At 34.0% G+C, this 16014-nt stretch overlaps 1 protein-coding gene across 4 annotated transcripts in view; it reads right to left on the bottom strand.

Moving 5' to 3' along the window:
* LOC126976512 (uncharacterized) overlaps positions 1–16014 on the bottom strand; it is a 176551-nt gene that overhangs the window by 132981 nt on the left and 27556 nt on the right. The window contains exon 1 of one of the 4 annotated variants that reach the window (XM_050824877.1): positions 14222–14458. The exons of 2 other annotated variants lie outside the window; for them this stretch is intronic. In XM_050824877.1, the coding sequence (XP_050680834.1) occupies positions 14222–14254 (33 nt within the window). In that variant the 5' untranslated portion in view covers positions 14255–14458. Of the gene's footprint in view, positions 1–14221; positions 14459–16014 lie in introns of those variants that run through there. One more of the 4 variants, XM_050824885.1, reaches the window with a different exon arrangement.

Here is a 16014-nt window from a genome sequence, read left to right as displayed (position 1 = left end):
CTAGCCTGAAACCTTTTATACATGCCTTATTTTTTGTACTTTTGACCTACCTCGTTTCATTACTTTCGACTACCGACCATCTCCCACACTCCCTTTTATATTAATCCTTATAAGTTATAAGGGTTTCAGACGGTTGTGTTGTGGGGAAGGGTTACGCGTGAGACTGCCGTAGCACGCCATCTTCTGTCACCCCGTGGGACGGTCGCACATGAAGTTGTCGGACTATACTCAATCTACTGTCATATATAGCGATCCTACCTACGAAGCTAGAGGTCCCGAGTTCAAATCCCAGTAGGTGCAAGCATTTATATGACGAATATGGATGTTTGTTTCCGAGTCATGGATGTTTATATGTATTAAATATATCATTGTCTTGCAACCCATAACACAGGCTATATATGCCTAATTTGGGGCAAGATAATTTGTGTAAAAAGTGTGTCAATATTATTATTATTATATTATTATATATCCCCCCCTACAAATGACCCCAACACTCTATAACTAATAACAATAACAACCCGCATTTTCCAGCATCATGTTGACAACTGGCATTCTACGATTTCCTTCTACGTACCGGGTACCATCGAGCATAGAGCATACTACCACCTTGAAGTCCAACGTATCTCTTGCTGGTTTCGCGGATATTGGTGGGACAGTGGGAGGCTCCTTTGCACAGGAAGCTGGCTAGATTATGGGTACCACAACGGCGCCTATTTCTGCCGTGAAGCAGTAAAGTGTAAGCTTTACTGTGTTTCGATATGAAGGGCGCCGTAGCTAGTGAAATTACTGGGCAAATGAGGCTTTACATCTTATGTCTCAAGGTGACGAGCGCAATTGTAGTGCCGCTCAGAACTTTTGGGTTTTTTGAGAATCCTGAGCGGCACTGCATTGTAATGGGCATGGCGTATCAATTACCATCAGCTGAACGTCGTGCTCGTCTCGTCCCTTATTATCATTAAAAAAAAACCAAAAGCGGTTCCCTCACCAATTTGGGAATTGGTGAGGCACACCGACAAGATACTCAGTCGGTGTGCCTTCTTTTATATTAAAAGAAGACTCTTTTACTTATTTTACACCTATAATGTCACTGTCTCTTAAATCTATATCTCAAATTATATAATAATCAGAGCTCTCATTTCTACCGCATCTCTCCTTATTTCATTCTTCTTTTGCCACACCTAACATTCACTAACATAAGATAAGCCAATATGCCCCTTTGAACATCCAGACCTGCCCTGCTTGAGGATGCGCATAAACGCATGCAATGGAGAAACTATAAATAAGGAATGAAAACGCATCAGTAAGGAACACACATTGATGCTCTACGTTCGATGTACTTGTACAATCATAGATCATTCATACGAAAACGTCGAAACAAATTGAGTTGGAGCAATGCGACGCAACTCACACTAAGACAAAATGACATACAAATCGCGAGTGTAAGACGTAGCTTGACACGCACACTGTAGTAAAAATCCAGGCCTGTTTTCTTCGGTTGTCTGTAACTAGACGTATAAATACAGCAAGAGGCTGTAACTAGACGTATAAATGCAGCAACAAAACTCAACTCCATCCATACACCCAGGATCTGCTCCAACTGTTTCCCACATGTTACGGAATTTCGTTATCTTAACCGATGTAATTAATTCAATTCCGATGAGGCAGTCGAAACTATAACTAACTTAGTAACTTTTTATCGACTCCCTCTCATATGATTTCTTCATCAAAGTAAAATCAAAAGAATCTATGAATTTACTTTGTGCCTGTGAAAGTGCATACACAGCAACGGTATATGGTAATAGTTTTACTATAGCTTCAAGTAAATTATAATCATGAAAAATTGCCGAGCACTCAACTCATAAAAAGGCTTAAAAGGCATAAAAGGCATTTATTCTCTCAAAATTGATTCCTTTGGAATTCTTTTTGTTGTCATTTCTAATATACTAGATGCTACTACCGCTTCGGAAACAAATGGCTTTGTTGCGCTCTTTTTAATAAAAACATACAATAATGTACTTTCATTGCAATTGCTATAAAACAAACATAATCTAGTCCCAGGCTGTCCGATCACTTAGATATTCAGCTGTGGAGTAATAGGATTTACAGAGACAGAGCCATTTTTTTTATAAAACGTTTGAATTTATTTATACATATATTTTATATTTATAGATAAACACTTCAAATCAACCCCCAGATTCGTACCATACTCGCATTCACAATAAGTAAAGAGAAAAGGTTTGCATAAATGTATGTGTTTTTGTTCGTAATACATAAACTCAAACACTATTTAAACTATTTATAAATTACTAGCTGGCCAGACAGACGCTGTTTTGTCAAAAGAAAAAAAATATGGAAGTATTAGGAAATAATGTAGTCTAAAGCCACAGAAATGTATAATGAAAGTTAATGAGTTAAAAATCAATAGCAATTGTCGGTTTGCAACATTTTGCTATTAAAAACGCGCCAGGCATTAACATTAAATACATTTTATAATATCTTATTCGGCCTGAGTGAAGTCAAGGCGATAGTTGCTAGTAAAAAGCGGAAAAGTTGCCTTTCTTCGAAAATTATTCAGTTTTCCAGCGGCAAAATAAAGCCAATGAAAGTACTACCAGTGGGAGGCTCCTTTGCACAGGATGCCGGCTAGATTATGGATACCACAACGGTGCCTATTTCTGCCGTGAAGCAGTAATGTGAAAGAATTACTGTGTTCCGGTCTAAAGGGCGCCGTAGCTGGTGAAATTACTGGGCAAATGAGACTTAACATCTTATGTCTCAAGGTGACGAGCGCAGTTGTAGTGCCGCTCAGAATTTTTGGGGTGTTTTCAAGAATCTTGAGCGGCACTGCATTGTAATGGGCAGGGCGTATCAATTACCATCAGCTAAACGTCCTGCTCGTCGCGTCCCTTATTTTTATAAAAAAAAATACTCATCTCTCTGTCCCTCACATTAAAGAAGACCACACAGAGATAGTCTTTCTCTTGCTATAAGGTGTGGATCCTGTATCTTACAAAGGATATGTACCATACGTTCTACCGTCCACTTCGGTTGCAACATTGCTGCTACGCAAAATTGACACAATATTGTACAATGGTTCTATAAGGAGCATTCTCTAAGTCATAGAGTTTCCGCGGCTGGACATTTCCTGACCGAAGAGAAAATTGATTACCTTCTAAATACAGATAACAAATCCAATCTTGGCAAAGCACTTGAAATTACACATATCCTAACACCAGTACTATACACATGGGTATGAGCAGGGGCTCAACAGAGGCGCTGCATGAGATAATATCCTCATAACTCCCTGTTTGGTGGGAGAAAAGCGTCACACATAGGACGCTTGTGTTGTTATGGGAATACCTATAATTTGATTTTGCTATTTCTCACAGCGTGATAGTTTGCGAAAAACTGGTTTTTGATTATTTAAAAACATATTAGGGCCGAAATCATTAATTATAGATTGAGAAGGTACGACAAGATGGCGGACAGAACACTACTTGGCAATTTCTTTCCACTAGTATTCCATTTGATACAACGCCACCGCGAACAGTTTTTCGTCAACAGAGTGATGACACCATGTTTTTGATTTGTAACAATCTGTTCTTGACACAATTTTACATTATTTGGAACGTGTTTGTTCTGTAAATATCACCGATTAAAATAACAATTAAAATTTTTCGTATTATGTGTCACGAGTTACGACCGCATTTAAGAACTCGTTTATTTTTAGGGGTGACATCATTGTTTTTAATTGTAATTTTTTAGGTTCAACTGGGTACGAAACGGCTTGAAATTCAGACATAGGAAATACAGCTATTAAAATTTAATCGCCTTATAAAATAGAATGAGATGACATTATTAAAAAACGGTTGTAATGTTGCACAGTGCAATGGCAAATTAAAACATAATATTCCAATATTGTATTGGCAGCAAAATATTTCAAGCTAAAATGTACCATGGTACTGTACTTACTAAAACAATTTTTAATTTAAAGCAAACATTATTCCTCACCTTTTTCTAGTTTCCTCCTTCGTTTTTACTTTAGATCAATTTTTATAATTAAAATATTTTTTTAAAAACATTAATTGATCATCATTATCTGCACGTCTCTGATTTGCTTATTTAATATTTTTGTTTTTTAATGTCAGATTCCTTCGAACAGTACTTAAAACGTGTGCAGGATGAAGAGTTATTAAACAAAGAAATTTAAAGTTTGAAAAGAAGATATTCCAATTGTATTATGCTTATTAAGCGACGTTATTAGAAAATTCAATAAATGTACCGGCAACATAACAAACAATATGTTGAAAATTATCGACCCATATCTATCTTACCTACTCTGTCGAAGCTTTTTGAAAAATTAGTACATGCGGCTATTTATCCCAGTTTGCATAATATCATAGGTGCTTATCAGCATAGCTTTGTTCAAAGACGCTCTACTGTTACAAATATGTTAGTGTGTACTACAGAGCTTTTTGAAAATATTGACAACAACACTCAAACTGACAGTGTATACACTGACTTCCGAAAGGCTTTCGATAGAGTGGACCATAAACTGTTACTAGAAAAGCTTTCATCTTATGGCATTTGTGGAAATCTTTGGCATTGTTTTAAATCTTACATAACCAATCGCTTTCAAAGGGTTGTCATTAACGGATATGAGTCGGACAGAGTTCTGATAAGCTCCGGAGTTCCACAAGGTTCAATTCTTGGTCCCCTTCTTTTCATTTTATTTATAAATGACATCAGCGCATGTTTTCAATTTAGTAACTTTCTTCTGTATGCTGATGATCTTAAGATATATTACTCCATTAGCAACTTAGATGATAGTCATCAACTACAAAAAGACTTGGACCGTTTGAGTGTTTACTGTGACAAAAATAAGTTGGATCTTAACTTAAACAAATGTAACTATATATCCTTCACACGTAAAAAGAACATTATTAACTCTACTTACTCTCTTTGTGGAACTTCTCTTGTTAAGGTCGATAATGTCCATGATTTGGGACTTAGTCTAGACAGTAAATTAATTCTTGATACACATATTGATAGGATAGGCAATAAAGCGAACAAAATGTATGGTTTTATTATGCGAACTATGCGTAATTTTAAGAAACCCTCAACGTTGTTACTTTTATACAAAACGCTTGTACGATCACAACTTGAATATGCTGTTTCTATTTGGAACCCACTTTACAGTAAATACATACAGTATCTTGAATCAATACAAAAAAGATTTTTACGCAGTATGCATTACAGATGTGCAAGAGCCAATATTTCGTATGATCAATTGCTTGAAAAATACAATATTCTATACGACATATGCCATAATAAATATGATTGCATTGATCTAACACGCAAGCTGTATTACCGAGTTCCTGTACGTCATCTCTCTAGGGCTACACGCGCTCATCAACTTTTTGCCTTAAAAAAGTGTCGTACAAATGCTGGCATGCGCTCTCCAATTCATAGGATGGTCTCATCTTATAACCAAAACTTCCTTGACATTGACATACTAGAAACAAGAGTGGGTACCTTTAAGAAACTGATATTTAACAAGTTGCATAAAATAATTTCGTAATCTTTGTGACTAATATTGTTATATAATGTGGATAAGTTTTAATATATATATTTGTATGATTCTATGTATGTGTATATGTATGTATTTTAAAACCTTTGGGATAAGGTGAGTTTAGTGAATTTGTTTCTCCAACACAAATAAGTAATCTGTGGATAACGTAGTTGATTATACATGTATTTATATTGTAAGAATTGTAATTATTGAGTAAGATGTCATGTATAGTTGTTTGTTGTTCCCAATAAATAAAATAAAAATAAAAAATAACATAAGCATACTTATACAAATACCAATAATTCATACTTTAAATTGAACGACCAACAAATCTACACGGTCCCAAAGAATATATGACACTAGTGGACCCGACAGAAGATGTCCTGTACCTACACATATGTTAAATTTGAAAAATCGGTCCAGGCGTTAGGGAGATCACTAACATACGTAGGAAAATTATATTTCGACTGTATTGAGAATCTAAACCAATCCCAAATTCACTGGAACAGTCTAAAAAAATCATCAAAATCGGACCAGTCATTTAGGAGGTAGTTCAATTGTGAATCTAAACCATCCTCGAATCCACATAAACACACGCAGTAAAATTTCATTCAAATCGGTCCACGCGTTTAGGAGAAGTTCACTGTCAACACACGTATTGAAGAATTATGTATATAAAGATATAACAGTACAAGTAGCAGTACTACGGGTTTGTTTTATTTTGAAATATAAATATCATTTTTTTCCAATCGAAGAAACTACAACTAATGTTGATTTGTAAAATTAATGTAAAAAGTCTTTAAGTAGAACATCTTCGCGTAAAACTGGCGACGCAAGTGGGAAGAGAAGAGCGGTGGGGGCAGAGGTAGCTTGCCAGCGACCATTACGTGAGTGAATTTAATAATAAAATAATATTGTTTCAATCTGCCTATCAATATATTATATATGTTGTGGTAGTGCAGTAAGGATAGTGGTCTTGTATTAATTGTCATCTATGCATCTTAAAATGGTTTTATGAGGTATTATTTCATCGAGGGGATTTACCTTATTAATCATCATATTGGAATAAAAGACATGCTTAGGTTCAGATTTTTACGCAGATACTTAGCTATACTAGGTAAAGTTAGGTAATATTTCAGTGAAGTAGGCTTTAAGGCATATATGTAATTACTAGTGGTAGTCCGTTGTATTCGTAACTCAAGGTTTTATCTCATTAAAATGTTTAAGTAGGGATAACAGAGAGTTGTCATATTGAAACATGCAGGGCAAGCCTGTCAGCCATTAAGTTGGCATAGCGACATCCCATTCTGCACGGACGCACACCAAGAAAGAGAAGATATTAGTAGGATGTTGTGGTAGTGCAGTAAAGATCTTAAGGCAGATACTTTACGTGCATTTCATCAATAGGTTTTAACAATTTTAAATTTTATTGATTTTGTTCCTATCAATATAAACCAGGGGTGCTCAAGCTTCAACTGCAGGCGATCTACCTTAAAATTGTTAGACTACGATCGATCGACTCTGAGAGGCTTCAAGTATCCGTCATGAAGGATTGTCTTCTAGGTAGAGTGTCACGATGACATAGATATTACTTTTGCGCACAATAATATACACTTTTTTAGTCAAGGTAATTGTAGGTGTGCTCTAAAAAATCAATGAAAAACTCACAATTATTCAAAATTGCGAGTTTATTGGTTCTTACAAAACAAACGCGTTCTAAAGTTCTACACTTAACTAAAAAGTGACTTCGGATGTTGAATCTGCATGCCAATGCATGTCCGGAACATACTTTTTATAAGATGGTACGTTATTAACGATTTTAGTAAACAAAATCTGTGAATAGTTCTACATCGGTTATTTTTCTCGAGACCGACTTAAAAAGCACATGCGATCGACCGTTTGAGCCCCCCTGAGTCTAAACTATTTCAAAATACTTAAACAAAATGCTGAAATTATTTTTAAAAGCTTTGGTTTCGGTTTAGTAAGTAGGTGTTCATGTTAAAATATAAGAGATTAGTGACTTTAAAAAAAAAGGTATCAAAAAGTGTATCTTAAAAGGTTTGGTATTGGGTATTTATGCTAGATTTAACTGGTCGTAATTGCGTTGTTGTTGTCCGACAATACTAGGTTTTGAGGTTTAAATATTGAAGTTATATATCGAATATGAAATCTGGAAACTACCGCAGCTCTTTAGGATCTAGCGTAAGGAAAAAATATATGAGTGGATGTACAATATAAGTTTGGTTTTTTGGTTTAAGGCGACACTTAATGCCGGCGACCTTGAGTGATATGAGTAAGCGGCTCCTATGTAACAAAGCCAATATTTTCAAAATTCTTGCGTCGAAAATTTAACATTTTAACAGGCGCAAACAGTTTAATTGCTTACAATCCTCATTATTGATTACTAATCTTAATAAATGTACCAACACAAAAATGTAAAAGCTATAAGAACAACTTTTATGAGAGCAGTATACTAAACAAATGCATCATGCCGAGAAAAAACTTATTTAACTGCAAATAAAACTGGTAATTCATAATAGCTCTAGGAGTGCTAAGTTTAACTAACAGCAAGCATTAGCAACCTACAAGTAAAACTTAAGGGTATGTTTAACAGGATAAAGTAGTGTTTATAGCTCAAAATGCTATTTTTCACCACAAAACTTGTCTAAAAACACCTTGTTTGCGTGTTTTCTGCTTACTCTTCGCCTTAAGATAAGTTTGGAATAACAGAACTAAATGAACTTTAACAATATTGCTATATTTATTTAGGTTCAAAACGAGGTAGGCACTGCCTTATTGCCTATATGGTATGCACGCTCCTGGATGTATTCTAATTCAAATTTAAATATTTGTATTCGAAACTAGCTGACCCGACAGACGTTGTTCTGTATATAATAAATAAAATAATTTTTTTATATGAATTTGTCAATAATATATCATAACATCAAAAATTACTTCGTAAAATATGCACCCTGCTGTCGCAATGAAATTGTTTCACAGCAGAACTGTCAAACCGTGCGTCAATAAATTCTCTCATAGAAATTATGTATGGACACATCAAAGGAAAAACAAATTTGTTGTTTTTATTTAATTTAGCAGCATTTTCCTATTTATTCACCTTTTAAACCTTCCCTGAACTTCCACAATTAATTTAGGACCAAAATTAGCCAAATCGGTCCAGCCGTTCTCGAGTTTTAGCGAGACTAACGAACAGCAATACATTTTTATTTTTATTCGAAATAGGATGTGACGTATATCTACGTGATTCACTCATTCTGTGATTATAATTAACAACGTGATTGAGCTGCCTTCTAATAACTATTTCTTGTAACAACCGAATGCTATATCATGTGAAAAACAATTACAGCTAAGTGTTAGCTGAAGCAATGACATGAGTTATGTTCGTTGTAAATTTTACAGTAGCATGTTGTACTAATATTACAAATAGATGTTAATTATTAAGACTAACAAGGTACTTCATTTGATTAAAGGTTCAATGATATAAGTTTATATAAGGATTTCATCAGCCATATCATATTTATAAATTTAACGCCTTCATATCATGTTTAATGTACAAAGACAAAGTAATAAACAGATATTACTATATACTAGCTGACCCGGCAAACGTTGTTTTGCCATATAAAGTATAATTCACGCGATAGTTTTATAAGTAATAAAATATTGCCTATATTATAGCCTGTACATCATTTTGTTCTATTGTCAATAGTTTTTGCAGTGCACGCAAAAATAGGTTTTCGATTTTACACCTTGTGTTACAAAAAAGCAATTTTATTACGGATCCCTAATTTTGAAAAAAAAAAACATAGCCTATAGCCTTCCTCGATAAATGGACTACCCAACACTGAAAGAATCATTCAAATCGGACCAGTAGTACCAGAGATTAGCGCGTTCAAACAAACAAACAAACACTGCAGCTTTATAATATTAGTATAGATAGTTACTAGCTGACACAGCAAACGTTGTATTGCCAATATTAAAATCGCGATACAAAAGTAACTGTTGATCGTAGATGGGTGAAAATTTGAAGTTGTATGTATTTTTTAATGCTAACTCATCAAACAAATTTAAAAAAAAAGTAAAAAAAATTAAAAAAAAAATGCCGTGCACCACCCTTAACATTTAGGGGGATGAAAAATAGATGTTGACCGATTCAGACCTACCCAATATGCACTCAAAATTTCATGAGAATCGGTCAAGCCGTTTCGAAGGAGTTTAACTACAAACACCGCGACATGAGAATTTTATATATTAGATATAGTTCATATCAAAAACATATTAGGCTGAAACCTATAGAGCCCACTTAGATTTTGCTCGGACTTTTCTTACGTAAAACTTACCTGATAAAACGCGAACATTACATTGGGCTGTCATAGCTTAAGCTCAGCTTTCGACTGTCAAATACGATCGATGTCAAATCGACTTCGTAATAACTCTATATTTGTTTCCCACAATAATATTAAATTGTAATCTCTATCCTCCATACTTTCAACGCTTCTATTAGGCATATATTCCCACTTACATTCACACATATCTCCCTTAAACTTAGATTAGATACTAACAAGTTAGTTAAAATTATGGGTGTTTATCACTAACCGTACTTCAGTTCACAAAAAAAAACCACAGCTATATCAACCGATCATTTCCTTTTAAATCAGCTCTTTATATACTTCAATCAGCTAAATTAAAATAAAAAATCTCTCCACCTTGACGTTGGCCGAATCGTCGACATTCAGTCGACGGAGCCAGTTAATATAAAAAAAATCTAGATTTGAGTTGATTTAATGAAAGGTAAATTGCGGTTTACTATTTATGACGTATTAAAAAAAAACTAAATATCTTTCAAACCAATTTTCAGTGGAATTTTGCATTCTAATGTACATAATATATATATATATTTTTATTATCATTCGCTTATTTTAGAAGTTAAAGGGGGGGGGGGGCACACATTTTACCACTTTGGAAGTGTCTCACGCGCGAACTATTCACTTTAGAAAAAAAATGATAGTAAATACCTCAATATCATTTTTGAGCCATCCATAGATACCCCATGTATGGGTTGATGAAAAAAAAAGAGTTTCAGTTCTAAGTAACGGGAACCCCCAAAATTTATTGTATTTTTTTTTCTATTTTTGTGTGAAAATCAACAATTTTCAACATCAAGTTTCAACAGTATAATTCTCATAGTTTCGTAAAAAAAGTGGCTGTGACAAACGGACGGACAGACCGACACACAGACATGACGAATCCATAAGGGTTTCGTTTTTTGCCATTTGGCTTCAGAACCCTAAAAACGAATTCAAAGATTATGCTAATCTTACACTGAACAAAGTTTTACGTAAGTAAAAATCTGAATAAGATTTCAACCATAGATTTAATATACAAGTACTAATACTTTAGGTGTGTTTCTGTAGAATCATTATTAACCGACTTCAAAAAAGGACGAGGTTCTGAATTCGTCAGTATGTTTCTTTTTATGTTTGTTACCTCAGAACTTTCGACTGTGTGAACTGACTTAACAATAATCTTAACTTCAATTAGATTAATTCATCAGATTGTCTAAGAATACGCAATTATTTTTATACTTTTTATCTATGTTTTGGAATAGTTTTTTTGAAGTCGGTTTTTTTTTATTTTTTTTTTTTTTTGTTAATTGGTGGGTGAACAGCTGTCTGCTACAATTACTGGTAGTGGAACTTGTGGACGAGTTGAGATATTTGTATCAAGTTTGGACACGTTTTAATAGAGATGATGAGACCTTACTACTGGTTTTGATGAGTTTACCGCAAAGTCTACTTCAATTACTAATATAACTAAATACAAAGAATTGTTAAAAAACGGTTGTGTGGTAAAGGTTACTATAACATATATCTTAATGATACCACAGATTGGGAATGGAGCGACCACCCTCAGGCTATTACATAATAAGTAATTTTATTGTACGATATTACATTGTAACCATATTTTTTATATAAAAAAAGGAGTCCACTGAGTTTCTTGCGCACGTTCTTTTCAGGTTTTTGACTTTGTGATACGATCAAGTGATATCATATACTATTTTGAATAAAATTTATTCGAATTTGAATTATGGGTAATCAAAGAAGCAAGAAGGAGTGTTATATTTTTTAGGAGTATGTATTATATATATATATATATATATATGAGTATAATTAATAGAGATTCGACGTTACGAAATATTATTCTATCAACTGATAAGTTAATAATATGCCAAGTCTTATTATATTTGTGTGTCATGTGTATAAAAGTTTCTAGACAAACAGTAATTATAAAAAAACCGACTGCGTTACTGTGTAATTTGAAAATGAAAGAACCCTAAAACAAGAAATGCCCGAAATCGTTGCACTAAACATGCACTTGCATTGAATCGCCAAAGTTGCTACAATATTTTTAAATACTAGAAAAAATGGACAAGTCCCCACAGAAGGGTTTTTTAAGAACCCGATACTTCCCCCCCACAAACCTCATGTATTAGTTTTTAAGCATAATAAAGTTTTATCCCCCAACACGTAGATAGGGTTTGTAGAAATAAGTTTTCTGATACCTACATACATAAGGCTTAATTGTAAATTGCTTTAATAAGCAGATTTGAGTAATTTTGTATATATATTTTAATATCAAATATAGAAATTTGGAAAAAAAAAGAACCCGATATTGTAAGCGGCATCGTTCGAGACCTAGAGACAGCTGTTGTTCGGTATCATAATAATTTCAATAGCTGCAACACATATCCTGGAAACACCCCACAAGGAAGATGATATCACAGCTTATTGTAAGTGCATGGAAGAAATCTCCATGAAAACCGGACTGTGGAGGAACGCCACATAGCGATGGTGGGGATATCTTAATTTGTGGCGTGTCGTGCGAAGGTGGAATTTGATAGCCGAAATCCTGCCCATAAAGCATGTATAAATGAATAATGTTATGTGAAAGGGTTAACTATAGCGATAGTAATCAACTTATTTGTACACATAAATTATATAATAGTATTGACAGATATTATTTTTAAGGCCATTATACAGAAATTGATCTAAATTCAAATTAATTTAAACGTTACAAATATATAGAACTTACAATGTGATCCCAATCATGTGATATTCATTTACAAAATTGAAAACGAATGAAATTTTTGATGTTAAAACTTCTTTAGCGGCGTTTAGCACTTTTCTTGGGATGGGTATAAAATGTTAAACTCGCGTGAGGACACGTGGCCTGATCGAAAATTCGTAAGACAATCATTGAAATTATGGACGACAGATTTAAACTTATAATAATTATAGTTCGGCTATTTTAACTTAATGATCATACGGTCATACATTGTGATTGCGAAGCCGAAACACCGCGAGGTCGATGGATCTAATCTCAGTCGTGAAATATTTTTACAGTTTATTATGGATGAAAGTTGATTTTTCTGAGATATATACTTTTTAATGTAAAATAAATTTATCTATAAATAAATTTAAATGTTTTATAAAAAAATGGCTCTGTAGTAAATCCTATAACTCCACTGCTGAATATCTTAATGATCGGATAGCCTGGGACTAGATTAAGATTTCTTTATAGCGATAAAAATGACTGTACAATATTGTATATTTTTATTGAAAAGCGCGCAAAAAAAGAATGCTGGGAGAGTTTCTTGCGCCGCTTCTTCTCTCTCAGAGCGCCATTTATTTCCGAAGCGGTAGTAGTGTCTAGTAGTTATTAGAAATGACATCAAAAAGAATTCTAAAGGAATCAATTTTGAAAAAATAAATGCCTTTTATGCCTTTTAAAATAATTGTTATATATCTGAAGTGTTATTTAATATAAATTGTCATTTTGGTGTTCGATATATATTTTCTGCCGGTACTCCCGGAGTAAAACGGTCGAGTGTTCCAAGCATAAATTCTCCCCCTATCAAATTGATCACATAGGTTAGGTCACATCTCTCACACTTCAAAAAAACGTTACAAAAATATTTGGCATTCATTTGAAAAGAAGGAACTAATCGTTCACGCAATAGTTAAAGCATGAACGACCACGTTTCCGAACCTCTTGTAAATTGCTAACAATATTTTTTTTACTTAACTATCACAAGATAGACAATAATAATTAATAAATATGTGGACGATCGAGCCTTGCTCGGATTTTTAAGAATATACAAAACTTTTACAAAAAAAACTCTACTAGGACATCTGAATTCGAACCGGGGTCTTCTGCTTTCCGGATCACCCAATGTCACATCTGAGCTATTATAGTCTTGTATATAGTGGCGAAATTTACCTTGGTATTCTAAAGAAATTGTAGCTATTTCTCATTAAAACACGGATAAAACTACATTTTCTAAAATTGAAACCTAGCTAGATCGTTTCTCGCTCCCGAAACTGCCTGTATACTAAATTTCATTACAATCTTTGGAGCCGTTTCCGAGATTCAGAATATATATATACAAGAATTGCTCGTAAAGATATAAGATAAAGACACGGACGTATTAAAGCATATGTACCTACATTATTTAAAAAACAAATGAACAAAACACTGTGTTTTTTAATTAAAAATAACAAATAGTTGTAAACGATAAGAATGAATACATATTAAAGTTCTCGTTGCAAAATAATAAAAATATTTACTTACGCCGCGGCCAGTGCTAAAAAACCATCCGTACATTGTACTCTAGTGTACACAAGGCATTAGTCTTTGTCACAGACGCACCCTGGGGTAAACGGTCACAGCTAAGTAAGAGTCTTTGCCACAGATAATAATTTACTTCAGCGGGAATTATTTGAATTTTGAACGCCAGCGCAAGAGCGGACTTGATAACGTTTTCGATACACTAACGCCTTCCGAACGTGTTCATTACACACTAGAGCTCGGCAAACAGTTCGCTGAGTTTGATAATTTTTTATATGTCATTAGTTACTTACCTACGTTATGTGTATCTAGTTTCTGTCAACGTAGGTTTTGCATAAGAATCAAATATCGCTTGCTAAGTAAAACAATATGGCCGAACTGTAAATTATTCACATAATTGTTGTATTAATTATGATACTTTAATATTTAAATAACTACGTTCTTTATAATATTAGCTATTATTGTAATAATACTTTTAGAACTTCGACTATATTGTTGCTAGGTTTAGATTAAGGATTGGTCTCCAACTAGATACCGCAGGCGTAGTGGCAAAGTGCGACAACGCCTGTCTCGAACAATGTGTGACGTTGACGGGCCACATGTCCTCTTAAACTTTGCTAATAATTGAAACTAAAATGCCGGGTTGCGTAGTAAAACTTTGTAAAAATAATACTACAAGAAATACTAAAGAGACTGGGATCACAAATCGTCAGTAAGTATTTTGTATTTTATTAATTTCAATGTAAAATAACACGAAGCGTATGTTACAAAATTTGAAAGATGCCATTGAGTGTCAAGATGCCACGCACACAAGTATCTAATAGTTGCCGTAATAAAAAAAACTATTGTTCTCCTAAGAACGGTAGTGCGGTATCTAGTTAGAGCGCAGCGGAGACCAATCCTGAATCTAAGTTGCTAGGTATAATATATTTATATTAATAATCACACTTATATTTCTGTTCTAACGCAAGTATCTACCAACAAGTACGAGTAACAGTGAAATTAGATGCTTTTAAAAGATTATTAATAAATTTTGAATCTACATTTTGGAACATTATTTATATAAATATCCCGTAGTTTCGATGTCTTTCTAGAACTCCGTTTTTAGGGGTAACTTTTAATATCACATGCATCAGATTGGGATAAAATGAACCCAGATTAATTTAACACATGGAACCATACTGAATTAGTTGTATCTCTTCTCTTTCATAACATTTCGTTTAAATATTATCCAATCGGAATGCTGGGTCTCGAAATCTCGAGTGATTGCCAATTCCGCGGTCACCTGGAAGGCAAAGTCAAATTGGCTTCGAAGAAACTAGGGGAAACACATTGAGAAACAGATCTGGCCATATTCTCGTTTCCCTCTTCTTGCATAAATTAAAAATAATATTATTTCTACAACTGGCGAAGATAATATCATCGCGATGTTTGCAATTTAATTTCCTATATTGCCAACCGACTAGTCTTGAAAAAGAAAATCACCAGTAAGGTTTACAACTAGCCTAAAAATAGGGTAAAATGGTCACAAAATAAAACAGACGGGTCTCTCTTCCAAAAAAACAAGGTCATTGCCGACCTACATATTATGAATAATTCGAAAGCCGAAAACCCATTGGTACGGGCGAGGATCGAACCTGGGACACCGTAGCGAGAATAAATGGTTTTAACTGTCATGGTGTCAACATAATCTTCATAAATTTACTGAAGTAATTTTTCAGTCAGAGAAAAATATAACATTCAGTCATTCCGTTTGATACCTTCACAAATTAATTACAGTGGGAAGACTAACGGCC

This window comes from Leptidea sinapis, chromosome 41 (genome assembly GCF_905404315.1).
Source record: "Leptidea sinapis chromosome 41, ilLepSina1.1, whole genome shotgun sequence".
NCBI classification, from domain to species: Eukaryota; Metazoa; Arthropoda; class Insecta; order Lepidoptera; family Pieridae; genus Leptidea; species Leptidea sinapis.
The sequence above is the reverse complement of the archived record's forward strand: the minus strand, read 5'-3'. Positions and strand labels throughout refer to the sequence as shown.